The sequence below is a fragment of the Cynocephalus volans genome, chromosome 12 (genome assembly GCF_027409185.1).
Source record: "Cynocephalus volans isolate mCynVol1 chromosome 12, mCynVol1.pri, whole genome shotgun sequence".
Lineage (NCBI taxonomy): Eukaryota > Metazoa > Chordata > Mammalia > Dermoptera > Cynocephalidae > Cynocephalus > Cynocephalus volans.
Genome location: NC_084471.1, coordinates 6,900,324 through 6,924,669, shown reverse-complemented (window position 1 = coordinate 6,924,669; position 24,346 = coordinate 6,900,324). Strand labels below are relative to the sequence as shown.

The window sequence follows — 24,346 nt, the reverse complement described above, 5'->3', positions numbered from 1 at the left end:
GCTGCTTCCTAAATGTTGTCCAATAGATGGTTGAATTTATCAGGATTAATTCAGCTTGGCCTGCTCTGTCCACTCTCTGTTCCAGTGTTGATCTGTAGTCCTTCCTACTGAAGCTCCTAAAACCAAAATATGTGAGCAGCTTTGTAGGATGTAGGAATCTGCAAGGCAGAGAGAGGCACAGGTGAGCAAGAGCAGGAGGCCCGCTCAGCCTGAGGCCGTGAACGCAGCAGGTGGAGAAGAGCTGGCAGAGCCTCACTGTGCTGGAAGCCACCGTGGAGTGGGTTTTACGGATCGATTATGTACTGTGAAGATTGGGTCACTGGGCTGAGATTAGTGGCCACCTCGTGACCTATGAGTGAGAGAGAGGGCTCTGTCCTTGAGGGTGGTCTCTTTGTGCTGTGTAATTGGAGGTGCATTGCAGCCTGTACTGTCTTTCAACCTAAAATGCCGTGTGCCCTTAGTCCTTCCGCAGTTTGAGGCCAAGTCACAGAGGCCTCAGAAGAGGCAGAATCGCTTGTACAGGTTTCTGGACTCCCTCATCTATCATGGCTTGTCCTACAGGGCTTTGCTTCTCATTGCGGAAGAGGAGTTGCCCTGTGTCAGAATGGAAGCCAAGGGGCTGGCCGGTTAGCTCAGTTGGCTAGAGTGTGGTGCTGATAACACCAGGGTCCAGGATTCCATCCCTGTACCAGCTAGCCACCAAAAAAAGAAAAAAAAAGAACGGAAGCCGTTCCCTGCTCGACTTCAGTATGTCTTTATGTGAAATTTGAAGTTGCAGTTTTGAAAGTATCCGCACAACACTTGGACTGTATGTAGTTCTTCAGCTGCACAAGCTAGGTGGTCTATAGCCCTTCACCCCAACACAGAGCTCTGTACGCCATGGGCGTTCAGCATGTGGCCAGTTTTCTGTTTGCTGATGCTCATGGGAATGAAAGAAACGCGGAAGAAAACAGCTGTTGGTTTATGTTTGAACAGGTTTTTTCAACATCTCTCTGGGGTGGAATGTTGGTACCCATTGGTGATAAACCATCAAGCATCGCTGACAGGTGAGTGATAACAAACGGGCTGTATGTTGCAGGGGTTTTTCAGTTGGTTCCTTACAAGATATTTTAGAAAAGTTTAATTATTTAGGAGAGCATATTTCAAATTTTACTTTAATTTTGATGTTTAAGCTAATTTCAAAATACCCGGTACTCCTCATAGTTAATATTTTTTGCTTTTTGTTGGGGAGGGGGCAGTTACCTTATTATATTAAAAAAAATTATTTTTACCTTTTGATTATGAAAGAACATAGTTCATACTCACTGCAGAAATATAAAAATAGAGAAACATTTAAGTAAAAAAATCTTCAATCCTACCAGTGATAAGTAGAGTTAACACGTGGGACTAATTCCGTCTAGTCTGTTTCTTGTGGATGTCTGTTTACATCAGTATATATACACATACATCTATATATGTGTGTATTAAGTTGTTAATATACTGTATTTACTTAGAGTTTTGTATCCTTGCTTTTTACAGAGTTTTAGAGAAATTATAATCATTCACCAAGTCATGAGAAATTCTTCATAACCCGCATTTTAATAGCATATAATGTTTTATTACTTGCATATACTGTAACTTTTTAGCCTACCTGATATTTTTGGATATTTCAGTTGTTTCTAATTTTGTGATTTTTTTTTTTTTTTTGGTTGCCAGCTGGTATAGGGATCTGAACCCTTGACATGGATGTTACAAGGCTGTGCTCTAACCAACTGAGCTAACTGGCCAGCCCGATTTTTATAAATAACACTGTGAAGGATAACCTTGTACATAATTTGTTTTTCATTTTATTTTCTGAGAAGAGATTCCTAAATTACTGTCTCAAAATAAGACTTGTAAAACCTCTTAAGGTTTTTAAGGCTTATAAAGAATATTGCTGATGGCTAGCCGATTAGCTCAGTTGTTTAGAGCATGGTGTTGTAACATCAAGGTCAAGCGTTCAGATCCCCATGCTGGCCAGCTGGCCCCCCCACACCCCCCAAAAAGAAAAAATTGCTGGATCCTGCTTTTTAGAGAGCTTACAGCACTTTAAACTTCTATCAGCAGGGTATGAAGTTGTACTTGTTGCTTTGAAAAACTAATCATTGTCCCCAAGGGTAGTAAACTTTTTCTTCAACCCTAGATTATTAAAATGTTATTTTAGCTTAAACTGGTTCATCCTTTTTGGATGGAAGTTTGGAAGTATAAACATGTTAATTTTATAATCTCTGGGACCTAATAGTTTCACCATGTGTCTAATTTACAAAAATACTTTTATAAATGTGCAAAGATGTCCATCATAATATTGTTGATAAAAAACAAAAACTTTAAAACTGTCTGTTATAAAGTCCACCAGTAGGGAGATGATTAAATTCTAGCACAGCCACTCCAAAAGAAGACTGTAATTATTAAAAATAATGAGGTGGATGTGTATTCATTAAAATCTGCATATGAATGTGTTTAGTTGATTCCTTTCTGATTCGGGGGCAACTCCATGGTGCGTGTGTGTGTTGACAGGAGCAGTACCCACAGTCTGGGAAGTCAGCCACCAAATCAGTGACAGTGGTCACTCTGGGGACTGGGATGCAGTGGGCTGATGAGGGAGTGGGAAGAACCTTTTCACTTGTTATGATATGTGCTTCCTGGATCATTTCAATTCTTTCAAAAGAATATGCATGGTTTATCATTTAAAAAATAAACAGAGAAAAACAAACAAACAAATGGAGCTCGCTGTTTGTTTCTGTATTAATGTTAATGGGGTATTCAGAAAAGCTTTGCTTAGAAATCCCAAAGAGTAAACACACATTTATAGACTTTTAAACTCAAGTTCAAATGAATAAATTTATAAAGGTTTTTATCTGGCAGGGAAATCAGAAAAAATGGTGGGTGCCCTGTTTGGTTTGTGCTATTTCAGCCGTGCAGAATGTTCCTATCAGCCAAGCCCGGCACTGCAGGTCAGCCAGGGGCTCGGCAGGCATCAGCTGCCAGTGCCTCCTTGGTAGCCGTGCCAGGAAGATTACACACCTCCTCTTGCTCGTTCTAATTCATTTTTAGTAATTATCACAACCTAAAATCATGTTCTGTTATGATGTTCAATTTTTTAAAAAGTGGATGGGATTTCTGAGTAATTAATTCTTAATTCATGTTTTTCATTTTATTCTGATAAATTGGAAAGAGTGTGATAATTTAGCCTGTCGAGGAACACAGAGGAATTCATTTTCCACAATTATAAACCTTTTTTTTCCCCTAATTAAAAATCATTGTGGAAAATACAAAAAACATTTAAAATAACTAATTCTGTTTTGGTCTATTTTCTTCTATTATTATTTCACCCCTTTTTGTGATTGGGATCATACTATTATATAAGTTGTATCCTCCTTTTTGTTTTTATCTTAATATTGCATTGTGAGTGTGTAGGAGCCCCAGTCTGAGAAGGAACTGCGTAATTAATTCTTACAGACAGCAGGTCCTTCCTTTACGATGGACAGTTGGCTCTGTCCCTCTTCTAAGTGTCTTTCTTTGTGCCTTGTATCTCACTTATATCTTCAAAAGTCTGAAGCATCTGTGGGTGTTTGATTTTAGTTTTGATGAGAAGTTTAGATTTTATGAAATTCACCATGCTCATGTGCACCTTCCTAATCCTTTTTTAAATGTTTTGCCGCGTGAAAAGGATGTCAGTAATCCAGCACCAGATGTGAGCTTTCTGAGCTTTCAGCATATCTGTAGTTTTTCACCTGATGACTTTCTCTGACATGTACTGTTTTGTCTTAGGTTTTACCTTGGGGGGCCGACAAGTGTTCGTGGATTCAGCATGCACAGCATCGGGCCGCAGAGTGAAGGTCTGTCTGTCCTGTCCCCACGAGAATGCCAAATCTAAATAGTGGGGGCATCTAGTTTTGAGACTGTGTGTTTGTTTAAATTATAACAATAATAGATGTTCATATTTCACAGCGGTGGAATTAGCACCTAACACAGAGTATCATGCAGCAGGCATGGAATATTTATTGAGAATTGTAGAAAGATGAGAAAATATATCTAAGCAAAAAATGTATGAAAATGACCTGCAGTCCCACCACCCAGAGAACATGTATGAACATTTTCTTGTATATTCCCTTCAAGCTTTAAATACACATATCTTCCTGTTCTTTATTTTGTTTGTTTTGTTTTGCATACTATTTTTTAACCTGTTTCTCTTACCACCCCTCAAACAATATAATAGTTTGTTTTTAATGGGAATAAATACTTTATCATTTTTAACGGCTGCATATGTCATCTTACTGACATACTATAATTGTATTTAATTAATAGACTTTATTTTTTCAAGCAGTTTTTAAGTTTGCAGAAAAATTGAGCAGAAAATATTGAGTTCCCCTAACAACCCCCTATAGCTTGCCCTACTGTTAGCATCTTGTATTAGTGTGGTACATTTGTTACAACTGTGAACCAATATTGGTCCATAGTTTACCTCAGGGTTAACTCTGTGCTGTACATTCTATGGGCTTTGACAAGTGCATAACATCAGGTACCCACCATTATAGTATCATAAGAGTAGTTTCACTGTCCTCTAAGTCCCTGTGCTCCGCCTGTTCATACCTCCTTCCCTCCCACTGAACTCGTGGCAATCACTGATCCTTTTACTGTCTGCATAGTTTTGCCTTTTCCAGAATGTCATATAGTTGGAATCATTCAGTATGTAGCTTTTCAGACTGGCTCCTTTCATGCAGTAATATGCTTTTAAGGTCCTCCATGTCTTTTCATGACTTGAGAGCTCATTTCTTTCCAGAACAAAATAATATTCCATTGTCTGGATGCACTACAGTTTGTTTGTCCATTCACCTGTTGAAGGACATCCTGCTTGCTTCCAGTGTTTGGCAATCATGAGTAAAGCTTCCGTAAACATTTACAGACTTAAGTTTTCACATCAGTTGGGTGAATACCAAGGAGCACAGTTATTGATCGTGTGGTAAGTGCACTTGTGCCTTTGTAAAAGACTAGCTTCCAAGATGGTGGTACCATTTTGCATTTCCAGCAGTAATGAGTGAGAGAAATACTTTATTATTTTTCATATTTCGTCTTAAATTATTTTTGCATATTTCATCTTACTGACATACTATAATTTTTTTGAAACCTAATCCCAAGCTTTGGACTTTTTTTAGTCTGTGTTTTTTTTTTTAATGATTATAAAACATATCAGCCTTCTGATTGAATCTTTGTGCTCATCTATATGTTTTACTTTTATTTTATTTTATTTTATTTTTTAATGGCTAGCTGTTACAGGGATCCAGACCTGTGACCTTGGTGTTATAACACCAGCCAGACATGTTTTAGTTTAATATAAAGTTCTAGATGTGGCATTGCTAGGTGAAAGGATTTTGAATATTTTTAAGGCTTTGTCTTGCTCTCTGGAAAGGATGTCTCAGTCACACTCCCTCCAGCAGTGTGTGAGAATTCCTGTTTCCTGGAACCTCTCTAATACTTGCCAGGGGTGTAACCACATGTTATTAAAACTTCAAAAACATCATTTAAATGGATACCTGTTATTTCATTCTAAAATATTCAACCCTGATTTTCTTAACTTTTTTTTGATGCCTTTGTTGCTTCCACTTTTATATTATTATAAACAATGACTGTGCTCTGCATAAATTTTTGTACAAAGTATAGATTATTTCTTTTTACTTGTTTTTAGAGTGCTTTATTAGAGTATTATTTTTTAGAAAAGTATCATAATTTTAGGATAGTTTTATTCTTTTTTATTATAAGTAAGTATGATATTCTGACTGTATGGAAAGTTTAGAAGTCTTCCACTTGCCTGAAAAAGTAAAACACAGTGATATTCCATTTATTACCTGTCAAAGAGGTGATTGGTGAGATTCTGTGAGCAAGAATGTAAACTGCTGTAACTTTTCATCAAAGCAAGTAGATATATCAAGAGCATTACAAATATATGTGTATGGAATGATTATTAATCATTAATAACAGCCCCAAACTAGAAACCCAAATGCCCATCAACAATAGAATGGACAGATAGTGATATCTTCACACTGTCATGAGGAAGAAGTCATAGCCACTGGCTGAATGATGGCATGCTTGAGTCTCAGAAACCTGCAAAAACGGGAAAAGCCAGACCCAAGGGACTGTGTACTGTGTGATCCCATTTCAATACAGTTTGGAGACAGGCTAAACTAATCTATGCTGTTCGAGGTCAGGGTCGTGGCTGCACTTGGCACGGGTCAGGTAGTGATTAGGAGAGTGAGGTCTTCGAGGTACAGGCATGTTCTGTTTTTCCATTTGGGCTCTGCAGGTGTGTTCTGTGTGTGTGTGGCAGTTCTCAGCTGTATGCTTATGATGTGTGTACTTTTCTGTGTGCATATTATATTTTCGTAGAAGTTTAAAAATATACAAGGGTACTTGAAAAAGTTCATGGAAAAATAAAGTTGAAAGATAATACAAATTTTTCCATGAACTTTTTCACATATCCTCATAAGTGTGTGCAGGGAAACTCATCATAGATTAATGTCCACTGTGAAGAAATTAGAAACCAATATGACCATAGAAGAGAAATGGATAATTTAATTTTGGTACATCTGTATTATTATTCAAGCATAAAATCATATTTTCAAAGAATATGAAGCATCAGGAGAACGTGCCTACACTATCTTAAACTGCAAAAAAAAAAAAAAAAAGACTGAAAAAATATATAATGAGCTACATTTTATTTACTTATTAACTTTTTATTTACTTATTTAACTTATTTAACTTATTTAGAAAGAACACCAGGATGTCAGTTGGTTATCTCTGAATGATAGAAATGAAAAGATTTTTCTTTCCTTTTTTTTTTTTTATTTCTCTTTTTATTAGATTTTTTACAATGAGTATATTACTTTTATGATCAGAAAAAAAGAAATTTAAGAAAAGAGAGGGGCCATTTCTGGGAAACCAAAAACAAAGTTCATCTCCTGTTATTTGTCCATTCTTTGTTTACTTCAGAACTTTAGTATTTAAAAGGGATTAAGGAGATGCTGAAATCTTTAAATGAATAAATAGTTCATTCCTTGATTAATCTTGGAGACATCCAGTATTTTTATTTTTCATGGTCTGTCATTTTTACTAGAGGGGACTCAGACAATTTATAAATAGTATTTTGCAACAAAGTATAAACATGGGTGGTGGTTTTTGTTGCTTTAGTGTCATGGCTATTTATGGTTAAATTGGAATGGATAGGAGCATTTTTAGAAATAATGCACATGTGTGCTCTCAGTGGATAGTCTGAATTTTGGCAAAAGTAATCTTTGTCCAAAAAACAAGAATTTAAGTGGTCATAAACCATGAAAAAATAGCCTCTTCTCCATAGCCATTGAGCTGGGCTGTTTCCCTGTGCAGCGAGTGGTAGACAGGCCATACCTTTTGATTAATAGTGTGTGCAGCCATTTCCAGAAACTGCAGAGACATTTTCTGTATTTTTTTCCTCTATATTGTGGTCTTGAAAGTTTTGCAGAATAATGCATTTTATTTGCCAGGCAGAAGTAATTTGGTAATCTATGGTTATGGATAAAGTGATTTTCATGAGAACCACTTCTTTTATTTTAAGCATTTTACCGATATGATGAATTACTGAGTTTATGCTTTCCTGGACTACACTGGCTTTTTCCCCCCATCAGTTAAATCAAATTGTAAAACAAACCAGGGGAAAAAAAAGATTATTTTAAAAGAGGCCAGCAGCATCAGGAGTTAGAACAAGTAGTCACAGAACTTGAGCACTCTGTGGTGTTTTTTGTTTGGTTGGTTGGTTAGTTTTGGCAGGTGGCCAGTAAGTATGTGGTGTTATGTATATGACATAAATCTTGTTTCTGTAGATTGTGGAATGTTAATGTGATTTTAAGTTTGTTGGACCTTATTTTTGTTCTGCGCCCCTTCTGTGCTTAGGAGACTACCTGGGTGGAGAAGCGTACTGGGCCAGTGGCCTGCACCTGTACACCCCGTTACCTTTCCGGCCAGGCCAGGGCGGCTTTGGAGAACTTTTCAGAACACACTTTTTTCTCAACGCAGGAAACCTCTGCAACCTCAACTATGGTAAAACTCACACTATTAAAAAAACCATTATTGTACAGTTGTCTTTATGTTTGAAAGCACAGTTCACAAATAGGTGTCTGTTCTAAAACACCTAATATAGTGCCCAGAATAAAGTTGTTAGTTGGGCCGGCCCGTGGCTCACTCAGGAGAGTGCGGTGCTGATAACACCAAGGCCACGGGTTTGGATCCTTTATAGGGATGGCTGATTGGCTCACTTGGGAGAGCGTGGTGCTGACAACACCAAACCAAAGGTTAAGATCCCCTTACCGGTCATCTTTTAAAAAATAAATAAAGTTGTTGGTTGAATAAATGAAGCATGCAAGAAAAATAATCATCTAATGCTGCCTTCCAAAGAAAAATCTACTTATTCAACCAACATTTATTGAGCACTTACCATATACCAGTCATTATGGCCAGAGAGCTGAGTAGGGCTTGGTCCCTTCCTCAGGGAACTGAGGTCCAGAGGAGACTCACAGCAGACGTATCGAGCTAGAGGTGCCTGGCAAGCTCCACAGAAGACAAGACCCTCAAGTCGCGGCATGGAGTGGGGCTTTCCAGGTGGTCAGGGACTGGGGAAAGGCTATTCCAGGCAAAGGGAACAGAATATGCCAGCTGCAAAGAATTGAGAAGGCTCGGCTTATTCTGGGATTGTAAGTATGGTCTCAAGCCCTCTTTTGACTTGGATCCTAATCTCGCTTCATGCATTCTCCTGGAATAGCTAGGCCTGACTTTAAAAATTACCACAGCACACAGCCAGGAAGAGAGCCAGGGCTTGTCTGGGGACAACACTAAAAGGATAGGCCACACACATGTGGTTGCACATCTTTTTCTCTTTTCAGGTGAGGGCCCCAAAGCTCACATTCGCAAGCTGGCTGAATGCATCCGCTGGTCTTATGGTGCTGGGATCGTCCTCAGGCTGGGCAACATTGCTCGGCTGGAACTTAATTACTGCATCCCCATGGGAGTGCAGAGGGGTGACAGGTACGTACTGTGAATTACTTTCCATGAGTACATCACACTCTCTAGGAACTTTGTTTTGGACATGGTTAATCATTTCCTAGTGCCTTTTAAGGTTCAGGATTTTAAGAGAAATTGAATACTTAGCAAAAGAGTGAAAATATGTGTTTTCCTCTGTTGGGTACTTCTTCATCAGGTTTGGAGGAGAAACTGGATGAAGTGTTCACATCCCTTCGCTCAGATGCTTTGCGCTTATTCTCAAGGTAGTGGGAGAGACTCTGAAGGTCTGGCTGGAGGAGTTGGCAAGGCATTATTGATTATGCTCGCTGAAAAGGGAATGCATTCTTTCCAGTGGTTGACTTTGCAGGCCAGGGACTCAGAGGTTAGAAGGGTCAGAGATTGGAGTGGTCAAAGGCTTGCCATAGAGGTCTCTCTTCTTGGCAGCAGAGGAACCCACTGTCTTGGCCTTTCTCACCCACTTATTCTTTTTTTCTTTATTTTTTATTGAAACTTATTGATTATACATATTTGTGGGGTACAGGGTTATATTTCAATACATGTATACACCCCCACTTATTTTGTTGAGAAAATATTTGCATTTTAAATAGTACATGAATGAATATGGTATAAGATCATTTACAGGTTTAGAAATTAATTCCATTTCTTATATTATTTGATATGCACTGTATAAATTTTCAGAAATCCAGAATTATTTTTATATTGTGTGTGTTAGGCAGCTCAGGCTGCCATAACAAAATCACATAGATCAGGTGACTTAAACAACAGATGTTTATTTTCTCACAGTTTTGGAGGTTGGAAAGTCCAACATCAAGATGCCTGGTGAGGGCTCTGCTGAGGGTTCTGGTTTGGTTCCTAGTGAGGGCTCTCTTCCTGGCTTGCAGGCAGCAGCCTTCCTGCTGTGTCTTCACATGGTGGGCAGAGAGCAAGTATGTGTTCTGGTGTCTCTTATAAGAGATCTAATCCCATCGTGGGAGGTCCCATCTAAACCTAATTATCTTTCAAAGTCCCACCTCCAAGTACCATCACATTGTGGGTTAGGAATTCAGCATAGGAATTTTGGGAGGACACAAACGTTCAGTCCATGATGATGTTTATATTGTCTCATTATTTTTATATTTATACATTCAGTACTCGAGGCTGTTTTTTTTTTTCTCTTCATTTTTGTGTCTACACTTAACGTTGCCAACAAATGGTGGTGCAGTCTGAGTCATAACCCGGTTTGAAACATGGAGTTGTAGTTTGTCCTAGTTTAAGGAATATACTAGAGCATTTTTACTCCCACTGTCTTCCACTTCAGTGTGGGGGGTGATGGTGCTTCTTACAGCATAGCCACATTAGCAAGCTTTTACTAAAGAACTGTTACTCAGGAGCAGTTCAGTGTCATTCAGATCCTTTAAGGCTATCACTTTAGTAGAATCTGCTCTTCATGCTTTCACTGGAAGGCTGATTCAGCATCTGCTCTGCATCTGGGGGCAGGACAGCAGCTGCCAGGTTACAGTGACTCCCTAGTGATGATAGAGCCTTCCAGTGCCTTCACAGACAGCAGTGGCTGCTCTGCTGACCACAACTCACCTTCACTCTTGCCCGTTCTCCACACAAAGCAAAAGCTGGGGAGGGTTTAGTCAAAGAGATTGTGTGTGTGCTTTGGAACCCAGCTTGGCCATTCTGTGTGGCTGTGTGACCCTCTCTGGGTCTCCATTTTGATATCCTGAGAATGGATGATAATGATAGTGACTACTTTGCAGTTTTGAGAACTCACAGAATGAATGCACACCAGCCATTTAGAGCACTGCCTGGCATGCTGTCAGGAAATGGTGGTTATTTTTCATGCAGTTGTTGTGCCGCTGGTGTACCATCCATGGCCAGCTCGTGTTCACTTATGAAGCGAAGAGTGTTCCCTTAGAAGGCATTTCTCCCCTCTCCACAAAATCACTATGTGGCTGCCACCTGACTGGCTGTTTGTGAGTTGCTGTAGATGGGATGATGCTTCCTGATTTCAGAGATAGTGAATTGTGAAAAAACGGGCACCTTTTTTCTAGAGCAAGATTGTTCATTAGGTAGCATCTTAGCAAAGATTCCGCATGTTTACAGTCTTCAGCAAGTGAGGCTAGTTTTGCAAGGTGCTTTCTACAAAGCCCTTATTCCCACCACAGATGAGAACGTCGGTCTCCCTGGCCTGACAACTAGGTGCTTGTTTGAATGCTTGCGGATAGCACCAGAGGTGCTGTGATGATCCACACCAACATCTGGATTAAGTCAGAACCAGGACGTGTGATGAAGCCATCTAAGCTGGCGGCTCTTCTCATGCTGGCCTGCGCCTCTGGGTCTCCTGGGGCTCTTGTTTAGTAGACTCTGACTCTGTTGGTCTGGGGCGACCCCACATACTGCACTTCTGACATGCTGCCTGCTGCTCTGGGACCCACGCCACCACCACCACCCACCTTGGGGTAGTGTAGGCCCAGCCGCTCCCCGCTGCAGTCACCATCCCTGCAGTGCTGTTTGGGGCCACTGGGTGTCAGTGTGCTCCGAGAAGTCAACGCTGCTTTTAGGAGCTCTGTTTATTACCCTTTCTCTAACAACAGAGAATGGCTACATTTATCTCTAAGCTTTGCTTCTCTCTCCTGGTTAAATCTGAAAAATATGTTTCAAAGATTAATTTCAAAATGTGCTTTCTTCTGGGTGGGAGAAGCGTTCTGTGCACGTGATCTTTAAAGGCCAGATCATAAGGAAGCTCCCGTGTTCCCCAGCTGTGCCGCAGCTCTGTATTGCCATTGTGGTGGCCACAAGTGTCTGTTGTGGACAGTGAGCACTGGATAGGGTCAGACCAGCACCCTTGGGTGTGGAAATCACCTTACGCTTAGTGTGTGGCTTTGTTGGAAGTTTTATCAAAATTGGAATTTTGCGAAGTTTGAGTGATGCTGCCAGACTTTAATCTTCATTTCTAAAATTGGGCAGCTAACAGGATGGGGAATAATGTGTGTGGAAATCATCCATAGATTCCCACCCCTTGTACTTAATGCAGGCACTCTATAATTAGGATTTCAGACCTTTACAGAAGTGGGAACAGTTTTGAAATGTTTGCTAAATTTTATGCTGGAAGGGATTTATGGCACCGTTGTGTCTGGGATCTCACAGCATCTGTCACTTCATGTCTTAGTGAGCACAGTCTCCAGAGACCCAGGGATGAACCAGGCTGACTTGCTTAGAGAGCAGCTTGCAGTTAGTAGCAGGGCAAGACAAGAAAGCCGATCATTTCAGCTGGGGAGGGCATTGAGTGGGCTCCTGAGCAGCCACCACCTGAGCTGCATCCTCCTCAAGGGCAGCCAGGTGCTTGCAGCAGACGGGGACGGGGAGAGCCCCTGGCTGCTGAACAGAGGAGCCACAGTGTGTGGTGGTGGCAGGGCCAGAGGCAGGTGTGGGGAGGCCCTTGGATGCCTCGCTGGGGGTCTGAGTTTTATTCACCCCATCTCCCACCCCTCTGCCTTCCAGCCACACTGGCCTTTTTTCCCCTCTGTGTACATGCCAAGGTCTTTGAGTTCAGGACTTCATCTGCCTGTTCACGTTGCGATTCCCTGTACCTAGAACAGCACCTGGTGTTCATAAGTGAGGCCCGTTGAAGGTGCTCCTGACACCAGGGGGGACTGGGTGCAAGGCACTGAGGTAGGAGCAGGAGGGGCCCGTCAGTGTGGCCTTCCTAAAGACCCCGATGCTGGTGCTGGCAGTGCTGGGTTAGAGGCAGGTCGGAGACAACCAGGGCCTGCACTAAGAAAGTGACAGTGGGGGTTGGGGGGAGATGGAAGACACCAGAGCCCAGACCTAGCCCAGTGGACACACAGCGGGAGGTGGGTGTTTGCTGAGGCTGTCTCGAGGATGCAGAGGCTCGGTTGCCCCAGCCTTGTGTAACTCTGTAACGCTGTTTTGAATATTTGTAGTGGGTATTTATTTCTGTGACATGTTTATGTGGTCTCCGAACATAAACCTGTGCTTGTAAAGTTGTTTAATCTGTTTAGAGTAAACGAGCCCTCATTGGAATGGCTACTTGTTTTCTAAATTACATAAGCCAAGAGCTTGACTGATATTTTATCTCCTATCTTATTTTGAGACTTTTTTTAAAATAGTGAATATAGACAAAGGTCACTTTTATAGACCTGATAGTGTAAAATAAAAAAGCAGATCATATCTGAACATAGCTAAGTGGTACAAGCAATGTCCAGGTTTTGATTTTGGATCTTTGCCTTTTAAGAACATATGGTTTAGTCTAGGTCACAGAGGGGCTGCAGATACCTCTTCTGGGTGGGTAACTTCTGCTGCTGCAGGTGGTTAGTGAGCACCCTTGACCCTTCAGAAGGGCAGCGGCATCGTTAATGATCGTCTGTCATGAATCTCTTCATAGATCAGATATTTTGTTTTCTTGCTAAGAGTCGGGTTGAGAAAGAAAGACTTCCTGCCCGTTTTCATATTTACTCAGATCTGGAAGGAACAGAGGTGTGATAGTAGGGATGTCAACTGTCTTCTGAGTGAAGGAGTGTTCTTGTTGACCAGCCTTTTCTGGAAATTGCCCATAGCTGGCAGAAATGCTGTGCTCCATGGCACACGGGTAGCTGCTGTGTGGAATTCTGGCTGTCATTTTCCTGGGGAGTTTAGGTGCCCAGGTTAGGCCCACTTTGTCCCAAGTTCACAGCATCAGACTTGCCCCAGAGCACAGGCTCTAGGTGGACAGTGATTCTGAGGCCAGGATGTAACCACACCATCAGGGAGCCCGCAGCTGTGCTCCCTCAGCAGGGAGCCTGGGGCCAGAGCCCTGCCCTGTCACTCCTCAGCTGTGTGGCCAGAGCCTATTTGCTCATCCAAAAATGGGCTCAGCAGTCTGATGGCAGGTTTTCACTAGCCCGCTGGAATTGCACCTGCAAAGTGTCAGCTCATAGCAGATGTTGCAACTGATGTGACCTCTTCCATCCTTCCTTTCCCAGGGAGGAGCAAGTGTATGAGTGATCAGGCTGAACCTGTGTGGGGTGCAGATACTGCTGTCCCCCTCGTCCCCGCCCCACCTTTGTCCTCCCTCTCCTCCACCTTCTCTAGCCTCCCTGTCAGGATTGGGGGAACATAAATGTGGTGAGAAGGGAGCTGTAAAAGGGGATTTGTGTTTCCATTTCTCCCCTTTTTCTATTCTGGAAAGGCAGATTCTTAATCCAGCAGAGGAGAAAGCCGCAGGGGCATATGAGAGGACCAGGCAGTCGGGAGGGAAGGTGGAGGGAGGAGGAGGAGGTCATGCTGAGATGGGCTCCCAGCGGTGCTTCCGAGACGTGCAGGCTCATGGCGTTGGGAGCGTGGAACGGTGGCCAGGCAGGCCACCAGATCTAATCTCTCCCTTTTTGTAGGATATGTGATGGCGTCCAATTTGGAGCTGGGATAAGATTCCTGTAGCTGACGCTCCCTCCAGGAGAAGCTCTGGGACATGGGCAGCAGCACGTCACCTGGGTCATATGTGTCCTCCCAGAATAGACACAGCTGAGCGATGCTGTGACTGCAGTCCTTGTGGGAAACTATCTCAATAAATTTTAAAGACAAACACTCAATGCATCGTGGATATGTTTTGCTCTCACAGCCAGCAAGTCCTCGCCAGCTTTCCTCCAGGACACACAACTCGTATCTCTCAAAGTAATATTTTGAGATATTCTTAATTAGTCACATGTGGAAAAAAGTTTTAAAAAAGTTAAACCTCCTTTGAATTCTTCAAAAAATGGTGCCATATGAAAATGAAAATGTCCAGGTGGCAGGTGGTGCCCTGATAGGCCTTAGCTGGAATACTTTACTCTTGGGTTTTCCTCACTCCAAGGTAGGGCTGAGTCCTCATCTCTTCAGTCTTCCCCGTAACCTGTTTATGTCTTTGCCAAGAGACCTTGGCCTGGCTCCAGCCGTGTCATCCCTGGGCCAAGCTGTCAGGCCCCCCAGGACTATCTTACCCTCACTGCCTGCATGAGCTGCAGGGATTTTGTAGAGAACATGTAAGAAGAAACAGTTTTGCCTTTCTTTTAGTAGTCTGGAACATGGGAAAATATACTTTTTCCCTGTAAATTGTTTATTGTTTACAGTTTTACATTTACTCTTTTGGCAAAATAAATCCATGTTAAAACACTGTCATGTTCAGACTCTGTAAATTTATAAACGTGAATTCCAAATAATACAAACTCATCATTCTGTTTTCTCATTTGTAAAATAAAGACAAAATAGTAAAACAAAAACAAATAAATAATACAAACTCTCAGACACCATTGAGAATTCATCTACTACATCAGTGGAGAACCCGAAGGAGAAGTCATTTTTGAAAATGTGCATGTTTAATCAAGCAAAGCCAGGTTACCCTGGTCGCTGAAGCCAGCTCCTTAATTAAAGCACACTGGGTCCAGCTGTCTCCAGTGCAGATGCGACGTGTTTAATTTGTGGGTGGACTCAAATGAGCAGCCTGTGGCGTGGAGGCACTGGGTAAAATTGTGAATTCTATTCATTCTCTGGTGGCATTAAGTGGGCAGACTAGAGCATAATGCCAGAAGCACTTCACGAAGTGCTTTCCATGGAAGACCAGAAACCAGGCAAGTTCAATGTGGAAAGTAAGTTTTCCTAGCTGCTGTTTTAGAGAGCTCAGCTAGCAAAGGAAGCAAAGCACACAATATCCTCTGCAAAGTACCTTCTGGCTCAGTGATTCTTTGCATCTTGATGTTATTCCATTTCTTCTCTACATACCTGCATGTTCTGGATGGAGCATAGTTTGGTATTTGTTTAATTAACCTTTTGCTCTACTCTGCGAGGGAAGAGCCATGAGGCAGCTCCCTCATTCAGAAGGAGAATGCTGCTGTTCCCTTGCGGCAAGCCTGCTGGGTCAGGCACCTGCCAGTTGCAACAAAAAGGATGACTTGAGTGAGCTCATCTTCTCGATGCCTGCTGAAGGAAAACCTGCAGGATGGATCACATCCTGCGGGACGTTATCACGAACTGCGGTATGCTCTGTACACATACCATGGCCTTTTACAGATAGTCTCATTAGCAGTGTACTGTCGGAGCAGTGCCATAAGCCACTCGTGTACCCATCTGCTGTCTGCAAGTCTCATGATCCAGCTCAGGAGCAGACTGTTCTGCCAAGTGCTGCGGTTACTAGGACAAAGGACAGTCAGCTGATAAAGATATGCCACCAGCCCATCAGACCACATTTACCCCTTGGGGCGACTCCTGCAAAAGCCTTCACTTTGGTGTCCTCTTCATACCCTGCAGTTCGTTGGGCTACAATCTCACTTTGTTTTCTGAGTTCCCTTTTTCTAAAGACCAGATAAACTTACCTTTTGGAAGTAGCATGTGCTCAGATGCACCGTAGGTTTAAAGGTCACCAAAGAGGAGAGAAAAGGGTATTCCTTAGTGCAGAGAACAAAAACGGGTGAACTGTATTTTAAATAAAATGAATGTTTTAAATGTTTAAAAACAGTAGGCTGTTTTTGTACAAAAAATTGAATTTTTGTACAAAAATTCAAATTTATAGCCTCTCTTGAAAAATTGGGTCTGACAAAAAAAGATCTTCATTCCTACTGGCAGCAGTGGGCTGGGGTCCAGAGGTGGGTGTCTCTTTAGCCGGTCTGCACGCCCAAGCACTCCTGGCTCACTCTGCTGCTGACTCTCCCTACCTTGGGCCAGTCAGGAGCAGAAGCATCTGAACATGGGCAGGGAAGAGGCAAGAGGTGGGGATGACTGGAGCAGTGACCCCCGGCTCAAGGGCCCTGGCTCTCACCCTGTCTGGGCTGTTGACCAAATCTAGTCCCTTCTTTCCTCTGAGCCTTAGGTTTTTCTTCTATAATAGGACAAGATTTTGGCATAGCACCTTTCAGCGACAGATTCCACAAACCTAGCGGATGCTACCCATGGGCTTTCTGGGATTTTCTGCCCCCCAAGGTAAATGCTGGCTGGCTTTGAACACCATAGATTGTTCTGCCTGACTAGGGACATTATATAGAAGGAGGCGGGGCCGGCCTGTGGCTCACTCGGGAGAATGCGGTGCTGATAACACCAAGGCCACAGGTTCGGATCCTATATAGGGATGGCCGGTTGGCTCACTGGCTGAGTGTGGTGTTGACAACACGAAGCCAAGGGTTGAGATCCCCTTACCGGTCATCTTTAAAAAAAAAAAAAAAATAGAAGGAGGCGAACAGTAGGTGCTCGTTTGTAATTTAGACTGAATAATCGAATCCCAGCTTTGTTGCTAGCTTGCTGTGTGACCATGAGCAAGCTCCCAGCTGTTCAGATATCAGGGCCGGTGAACAGGAGGCACAAGCCCCTATTGTCCCAGTGAGGAAAACAAGGGGCAGGGCAGGGGGGTGGGGGGAGTCGCCAACCTGAGTGTGTGAACTGAGAAATACAGATGGAACAGACTAATGCTGACTCACTAAACCACGTACAAGGGCACTTCAAAAAGTTCGTGGAAAAATAGATTTAAAAGATAATATGATTCTTTCTACAAAATTTTGAAGACCCCTTGTATTTAATACCAGGCATATAAAATAGTGTGATTTTGGAACAATTGGTTTCTGCTATTTTTGTTGCATTCTAGTTGTTCGCTTGCATCTTTGGTGTTTTTGTTTTCCTTAGAGCCACTTTTAATTAGAGTCATCCCACAGTTAGAGTACAGGCATCTTCTGCTGAGTGCTTTGAGGCATGGCATGTTCTAGATCTAATTATGACGCTGTCCCCAGAAATCTCTCAAGCCATCAGTACCCGTTCACAAGATAGGACAGTAGATCATCTCCACAACATCACCACTTACTGCTTTTTAAAGCTTGTTTACAACATCCGACACTTGAATCCCAGGGATAGTAACTACATAAAAATTTGTCTCTTTTTTTACTGATTTTATCACATGATTATGTCTAACAGCTCTTCTCAAACTTGCTAGTCTCAGTAAGAATTGAACCCTGGACTTTGATGTTATCAGCACCATGCTCTAACCAACTGAACTAACCGGCCAGCTGTAGGTTGATATTAATATTTACCATATTGGAAAATTTTTGGGGGGGGGCAGCTGGCCAGTACAGGGACCTGAACCCATGACCTTGGGGACCAGCACCAAGTGAGCTAGTTGGCTAGCTGCATATTGGAACTGAGAAATTTTTAAAATTTTAATTCATTTAAAAATAACAAACTCATTCCATGCAAACATAAATAACATTTTGTGAAAAATGTATTTTCCAATTTAAAAATGTAGTGAGAAGAGTGGCATTGTTTTGCAGTTTTGCAAATCTCTAATATCTGTCTTCAAAACCCACTGGATTCTCACATCTCCTTCTGCATCAGTCTGTTGCAATAGAAGTTGTTTGATTGATGTATATGAAGAAAATCTGTCCTCACAAAGATATGTATTTGAAAAAGGACAGTTTTAATGACCTTTTCAAATAGCTGTAGATATTCTTTGATACTTCACCAAAACTCAACAAGTGACAGTTTTTTAAAGGTTAGTGGCAATGTTGAATCTGAAACCCCATCTGTGACTTTCTCATGCTCAGTCACGTTAAGATCCACTGATCCATCTGGCACTGTGATTGGATCTTTTACCCAGACATGATTTTGTAACATCATATATTGGTCATTCGGGAAATACTGGTTCCCTGAGTTATGCAAAAGTCTTCTAAATGCTGGCACATGCCATGATTATGCAAATTAAAAAGATCACATTCATTAATATCAACACCTGTTGCATGAGAAAGATCTCTAAGTACTGGGAAGCTGCCAGGCTCATGGTGGTGGATACAAGTTTCCCAAAATTCCAATTTTCACTTGAAAGCTCACATTTTATCCTTGGCAGCAAACACCATCAGTTGCTTTCCTTGAAGCTCACTTCGTCCTTTTTCGAGGAAATGTCTGCCAAATGCCTAAATCTGAATAACCATAGTTTGTCAGTTGGTTTTCCAGGCAAACGTGATGTTCTAGGAGAAGAGCAGCTATGCAGCTCAGATTCAACCAGCGTCTGTCCCCGAGACAGACGGGCCTCGCACAGCCGAGGTGCCCTGCTTTGAACACGGGAGCACAGCGTGTGAAGAGGGCTGAGATTGATTGACATCCACCATTTTTACTGTTTCATTCTTAAGTGAAATGCATTTTTGTGTCTCTCTGCTGTGTGGTGGTGAAGAATGCAGTGGCAGTGCAGGTCGGTGCCTCTGTGTCACCAGTATGAAGGTGCCAGCCCTTTTACCCACTGGTGCCTTTTGCGTCATGAGCGCAAACGTCAGCCCAGGGAGCTGAGTAACTATGTAACGTCTTCGAATTATTCTTATCAAAAGACAAGATTACAACAAATTTAGTTGTAGATCTAATTGGCTTTTATTTGAGACCGTGTATTGGGGCAGCCACCATCTATAAATAGAATGAGAGCTCCCACTGGGCAGCAGCGGAACAGTGGGTTTTGTACAGTGGGAATAAGGAAGGAGAACAGTAGAAGCTGACTGGTTAACGTCAGGTAACTTCAGGTTACTTTTTTGGTAAGTGTTAAAGCAGAGACTTTCTTATTACACTGACTCAGACTGGAATATCCTGTTTTCAGGAAAAATTGATCTGTTTGGGGATCGTGTGCTTCAGTTTGATTATGTGGCACTTTGTGGTGCTGATAACACCAAGGTCCAGGATTCGATCCTTGTACTGGCCAGTTGCCACCAAAAAAAAAAAAAAAAAAAAAATACACACACACAATTATGTGGCACTTAGCATCAGTGACTCCATTTTATTTGGTCTGCTCTGTTGGGGCCTAGTGCAGGAGCTCAGTCCAAAACAGTGGTCTTCCATTATTTTAACATTGTAAAAATAGTTTTGACCTCATGGACCCCCTGAAAGAGTCTCAAGACCCCAGAGATCCATGGACCGCACAGGCTTCAGGGTGCCCCCTGGAGAGTGTTCTGTTATTAGCTATAGAGGATTTGTGAGTGCCAATAAAATGAGAGGCTCTGTGTGGACTTGAATAAGGAGGGGCCCCTCTCGCTGAGGGATGAGCTGGGAATTACTAACCTTTCTTTCATTATGAGATAAAGAATCATATTCACCTCCTGTCCTCAGATCCTTATTCTGTGAAATAGGGAAGGAAGTGTAGGCCAAGTGCGTGGCACACAGAGGTCAACAATGAGGCCCTGGTCGGGGTGGGGTGGGGTGGGGAGTGGGCATCAGTGGAGGGGCAACGGCAGGTGCACAGTCTGTGTGCACGCAGCAGGGCTAGGATTCTCCCTGGGATTGTAAAAGACAATCCAGAGGACAGTTTTCATAGGAGGGAGAAATTTCAGTTTTTCCCACATTGGAATACACCTGTGAGGGCTGCAGAGAGGAAAGACCGGTATTACATTTTGAATGAAACAAAGGCATGTTTTTACACTGACACGTGCAGAGTTCAGTTTGAAAAGTGAACTGTGGGAGGCTGTCTCCACACTGCTGTACTGGGGTCAAACCAGCTATCCTGTTTTTAAGAAGTAACCACACTCTTCCGAGAGTGGGCCAGTGGTAACTGCAGACAACTTGTCTCTGCACCAGAGTTGTGGCTTTGTATGTGGCATTTCCCTGACAAATTACTGGGTTCCTCCGCCAAATCATTAGATAACTTTTAAGAACAAAGAACGTTCATGCAAAAGGAGATTCAGCATTATCTTGCTAGAAAAATAAATAGTAATCATTCTTGAAAAGAAAGTACATTCTATGAAATTTGACCAACTGTGAAAATTACAGCCTCTCTTTGTTTTTTTTTTCCCTCTTTTCAATCACCCGGTTCCTAATGGAGGAAGCGTTTTCTACATTTATTACTGGATAGATGTGCTGGTCAATTAAAATATTCTGACTTCGTTTGGTTGAGATAATAGCAAGGCTGGACCCATCCATCACTGTGAAATAGAAAGTGACCTCCCTGTATTAAGTCACAGACTCAAATACAATCGGCTCCAATCTTATTATACCCAGAAATTAATGCCTATCTAAATGTAATTTCCCCGAAATACTAAATGGACAGAGCCACTGTTAGAAATATTAGAACATAATAAAAAGATTATGGTATGGCCTTGACACTGAACTTGGAGATGAAAATTGACGTGCTGCCTGCCTTTACCAGGAGGAAGAGTTGAAATAAAATGGGATGGAATTTCCTGAGATGTTACTGTATCTAGTAAAGGTTAGATATGATTCATCACCAAACTTTAATTCAGAGAAATTAACTAAGCACTGATTCAAACCAGTTGCAGCAGCTGCTCCAGGACTGAACTGCCTTGAGTCTGACCCCTTTCTTTCCATTGCTTTCACCCAAGGCCTGGGCCTCCATGTTTCCTGAAAACAGACCCCTCCCTGCCTTCCAGGGGGTGGGGAACAGGAAACCATGTCAGGATGGGAAGAGCATGTGCTTAGGAGTCGGAGCTGGCTTTAAATTCTCACTTCTGTGTTCCTGTATTCATTCATTTAACACACGTGCCAGACGCTGGGCTAATGCAAGCACCATGCAGGCATCTCTCTCCCCACAATTCCAGAGTAAAGCTTGGCCTCCTATTTAGCTCCAAAGACCCTCAGCATCTTGGGTCTGCTCATTCCTTACCCCACTTTACCCCAGATGCCAGTCATTCCAGATGACCTTTAGTTGTGGGCTGCTGGGCCGGGCTTCTCTTCTCTGCCCCTCCCCTCTTCCAGAACCTATGGGTTCTTTATTATTATTATTGTTACCTATTGGTTCTGTTTGGAGAACCTTGGCTGATATGTTGTCCTTCCCAGCTGTCCGGGGGCTAAGACTCTAGAGCTGGCTGCAAAGGGGCTTATCAGTCTGCATGTCATTCCCTTGTCAGGGAAAATAAGGTCCACCTTTCTTGGACTCGAGGAAGAAAAAAAAAGTGAAAGTAGATGATTGCCAAGGATGGCTGCAACAGACACTAGCAGAATCAGGGACCCAGAAAAGAGAAAAGGCATACAGTGACTCTAGTGCCCCCTGCTGGCTACGTTGCTGGGGACACCCGAGCAGGCCGTTGAGGTTGCTGCACGAGGTCAGTCAGTGGAGGCGGCCTCATCCCGCCTGTAAGTGGCTGCTCTTATGGGCTCCCCTCAACTTCCCCTTTGTGAGCATACATTGTGTCAGTCTTCTGGATTAAGCCAGAACCCACAAGAGGGTTAAGCACCTGAAAAAAATTTTTAAGGAAAATTAAGAACCATTGATCCACAAAGATTCTAAAAATAGATGATTGATTGGAAAAGTTCCTTAGGGATGATGCTGTTTACTCACAACGCACTCCCAACTGGCCTTCTTATGAGCCTGGAGAACTCTGCAAATCTTTATTTTGCAATAAAGGTGGAAAAAATACAGCAGCTCTTAAAACAATCAATGATGCTATTTTTTTTAATAAGCGTTTTGTTTTATAGTTTTAGATTTACTGAAAATTTGTAAAGGTGGTGGAAAGTTCCCATATACCTTACACCCAGTTTCTCCTATTATTAACATTTTATCTTAGTGTGGCAAGTTTGTTACAATTAATGAACCAATATGAATACATTATTATTTACTAAATTCTATACTTTATTCGGATTTCCTTAGTTTTTACCCAGTGTCCTTTTCTGTCCCAGGATCCTATCCAGGATACCAAATGACATTTATTTGTCATGTCTCCTTAAGCTCCTCTTGGCTGTGGCGGTTTCTTAGACTTTGCTTGCTTTTCATGACCTTAACAGTTTTATGGAGTCCTGGTCAGGAATTTTGTAGAATGTCCCTCAGTTGGAGTCTGTGTGGTATTTTTCTCACGATTAGACTGGAGTTAGAGGTTTTGGGAAGGGAAGACCACAGAGTAAAGGCCATTCTCACCACATCATATCAAAGGTACATGCCATCAACGTGACTTTTCACTTCAATGTAACCTTGATCACCTGGCTGAGGTAGTGTTTGTCAGGCTTCATAAAAAAGGTTGTGTTTTGGGCCGGCCCGTGGCTCACTCGGGAGAGTGCGGTGCTGATAACACCAAGGCCCCGGGTTCAGATCCCATATACGGATGGCTGGTTCGCTCACTGGGTGAGCGTGGTGCTGACCACACCAAGTCAAGGGTTAAGATCCCCTTACCGGTCATCTTTTAAAAAAAAAAAAAAAAAAAAAAAGTTTGTGTTTTAAAAGAAAAACTTTATCCCTGTAATGGCCAGCCACCAAAAAAAAAAAAGAGAAGAAAAAAAAAGGAAAAACTTTGATGAAATAGGAAAGGTGTGCGTTCTTTCATGACTGAAGTCTGATCTGATTGTGGTGTCTGTTCTCTGATGTATACATAAAAATCTACAGCTTGCATTTTTCATGAATGAAATGGAAATGGAAGGTAACCTGGGAAACAGGTGGAATCTATCTGAACCGCAAACAGAGCGGAAAGGATTGGTAAATGCCTGCAATAAAAGCGGCTCCTTAATCCTGTTTGCCTCCAGGTTGGACAGCTTCCCAACAGGGCTGCTGGTGAAGCCTGGAAGACTCTAGAAGGCCACAGTGATGGGAGCTGAACTGAGCTGTTCCCTTGCAAGTTCCTGACTGCTTCATGGGGCATGAATAATGTATCTCTGAAATTAATAAGGTACAACTAGAGACACGGGCAAAAAGCTTCAGGATAAAGAATAGTCTGAGTTACACACAGGTGCCCAAGTTTAAAATCCAGCAATGAATGTAAACCTCCTCTAGCAGCAATAGTCTCTAAGGTGCCCAGTTCTAGAGTTTCAGCTTATATTTAAAACACAGTCCTCTCAAATATTCTGGGTTAATATTTCTAAATACTTGGCAGCATAATTTTTAAAAGGCCAAGCATTAAAAAAAAATTCTTTTTTTCACCAGGGAGGATGACTGTTCCTATATTAAAATTTGCAATTGTGGTGAAGAATTTTATTGTTTAAAGAGCAAAAAGTGGGGGCTGGCTGGTTAGCTCAGTTGGTTATAGTGCAGCGTTGATAACCCTTAAGTCAAGGGTTCAGAGCCCTGAATCAGCCAGCAACCAAAAAAAAAAAAAAAAGAGCAAAAAGTTGCCTTAAGATACTATTCTTCTGTTGATTTTTTTTTAACCATTTAAAAATGTAAAAACCCTCCTTAGCTCAAGGGCCTCTGAAAACAGGCAGTGGACTGTGGGCTATAAGTTTGCAGATCCCTGAGTTATGGGAATCTGGAGCCCAGAGGCTAAGTCCTGACCTGGACTATAATTTCCCATTTAGATGCAGGAAACATCTGTATAAATGTGGTGTTTAAATCCACATAACCACTCTTCACTGGTGACAATCTACAATTATTCTA

The 24,346-nt window shown here is 42.2% G+C and overlaps 1 protein-coding gene across 2 annotated transcripts in view; it reads left to right on the top strand.

The window, feature by feature from the left end:
• Positions 1–24,346, top strand: part of SAMM50 (SAMM50 sorting and assembly machinery component) — a 47,694-nt gene extending 23,348 nt beyond the window's left edge. Inside the window, exons 11-15 of one of the 2 annotated variants that reach the window (XM_063075116.1) lie at positions 976–1,046; positions 3,790–3,857; positions 7,942–8,088; positions 8,928–9,069; positions 23,500–24,346. In XM_063075116.1, the coding sequence (XP_062931186.1) occupies positions 976–1,046; positions 3,790–3,857; positions 7,942–8,088; positions 8,928–9,069; positions 23,500–23,548 (477 nt within the window). In that variant the 3' untranslated portion in view covers positions 23,549–24,346. Of the gene's footprint in view, positions 1–975; positions 1,047–3,789; positions 3,858–7,941; positions 8,089–8,927; positions 9,070–14,444; positions 14,643–23,499 lie in introns of those variants that run through there. The other variant, XM_063075117.1, reaches the window with a different exon arrangement.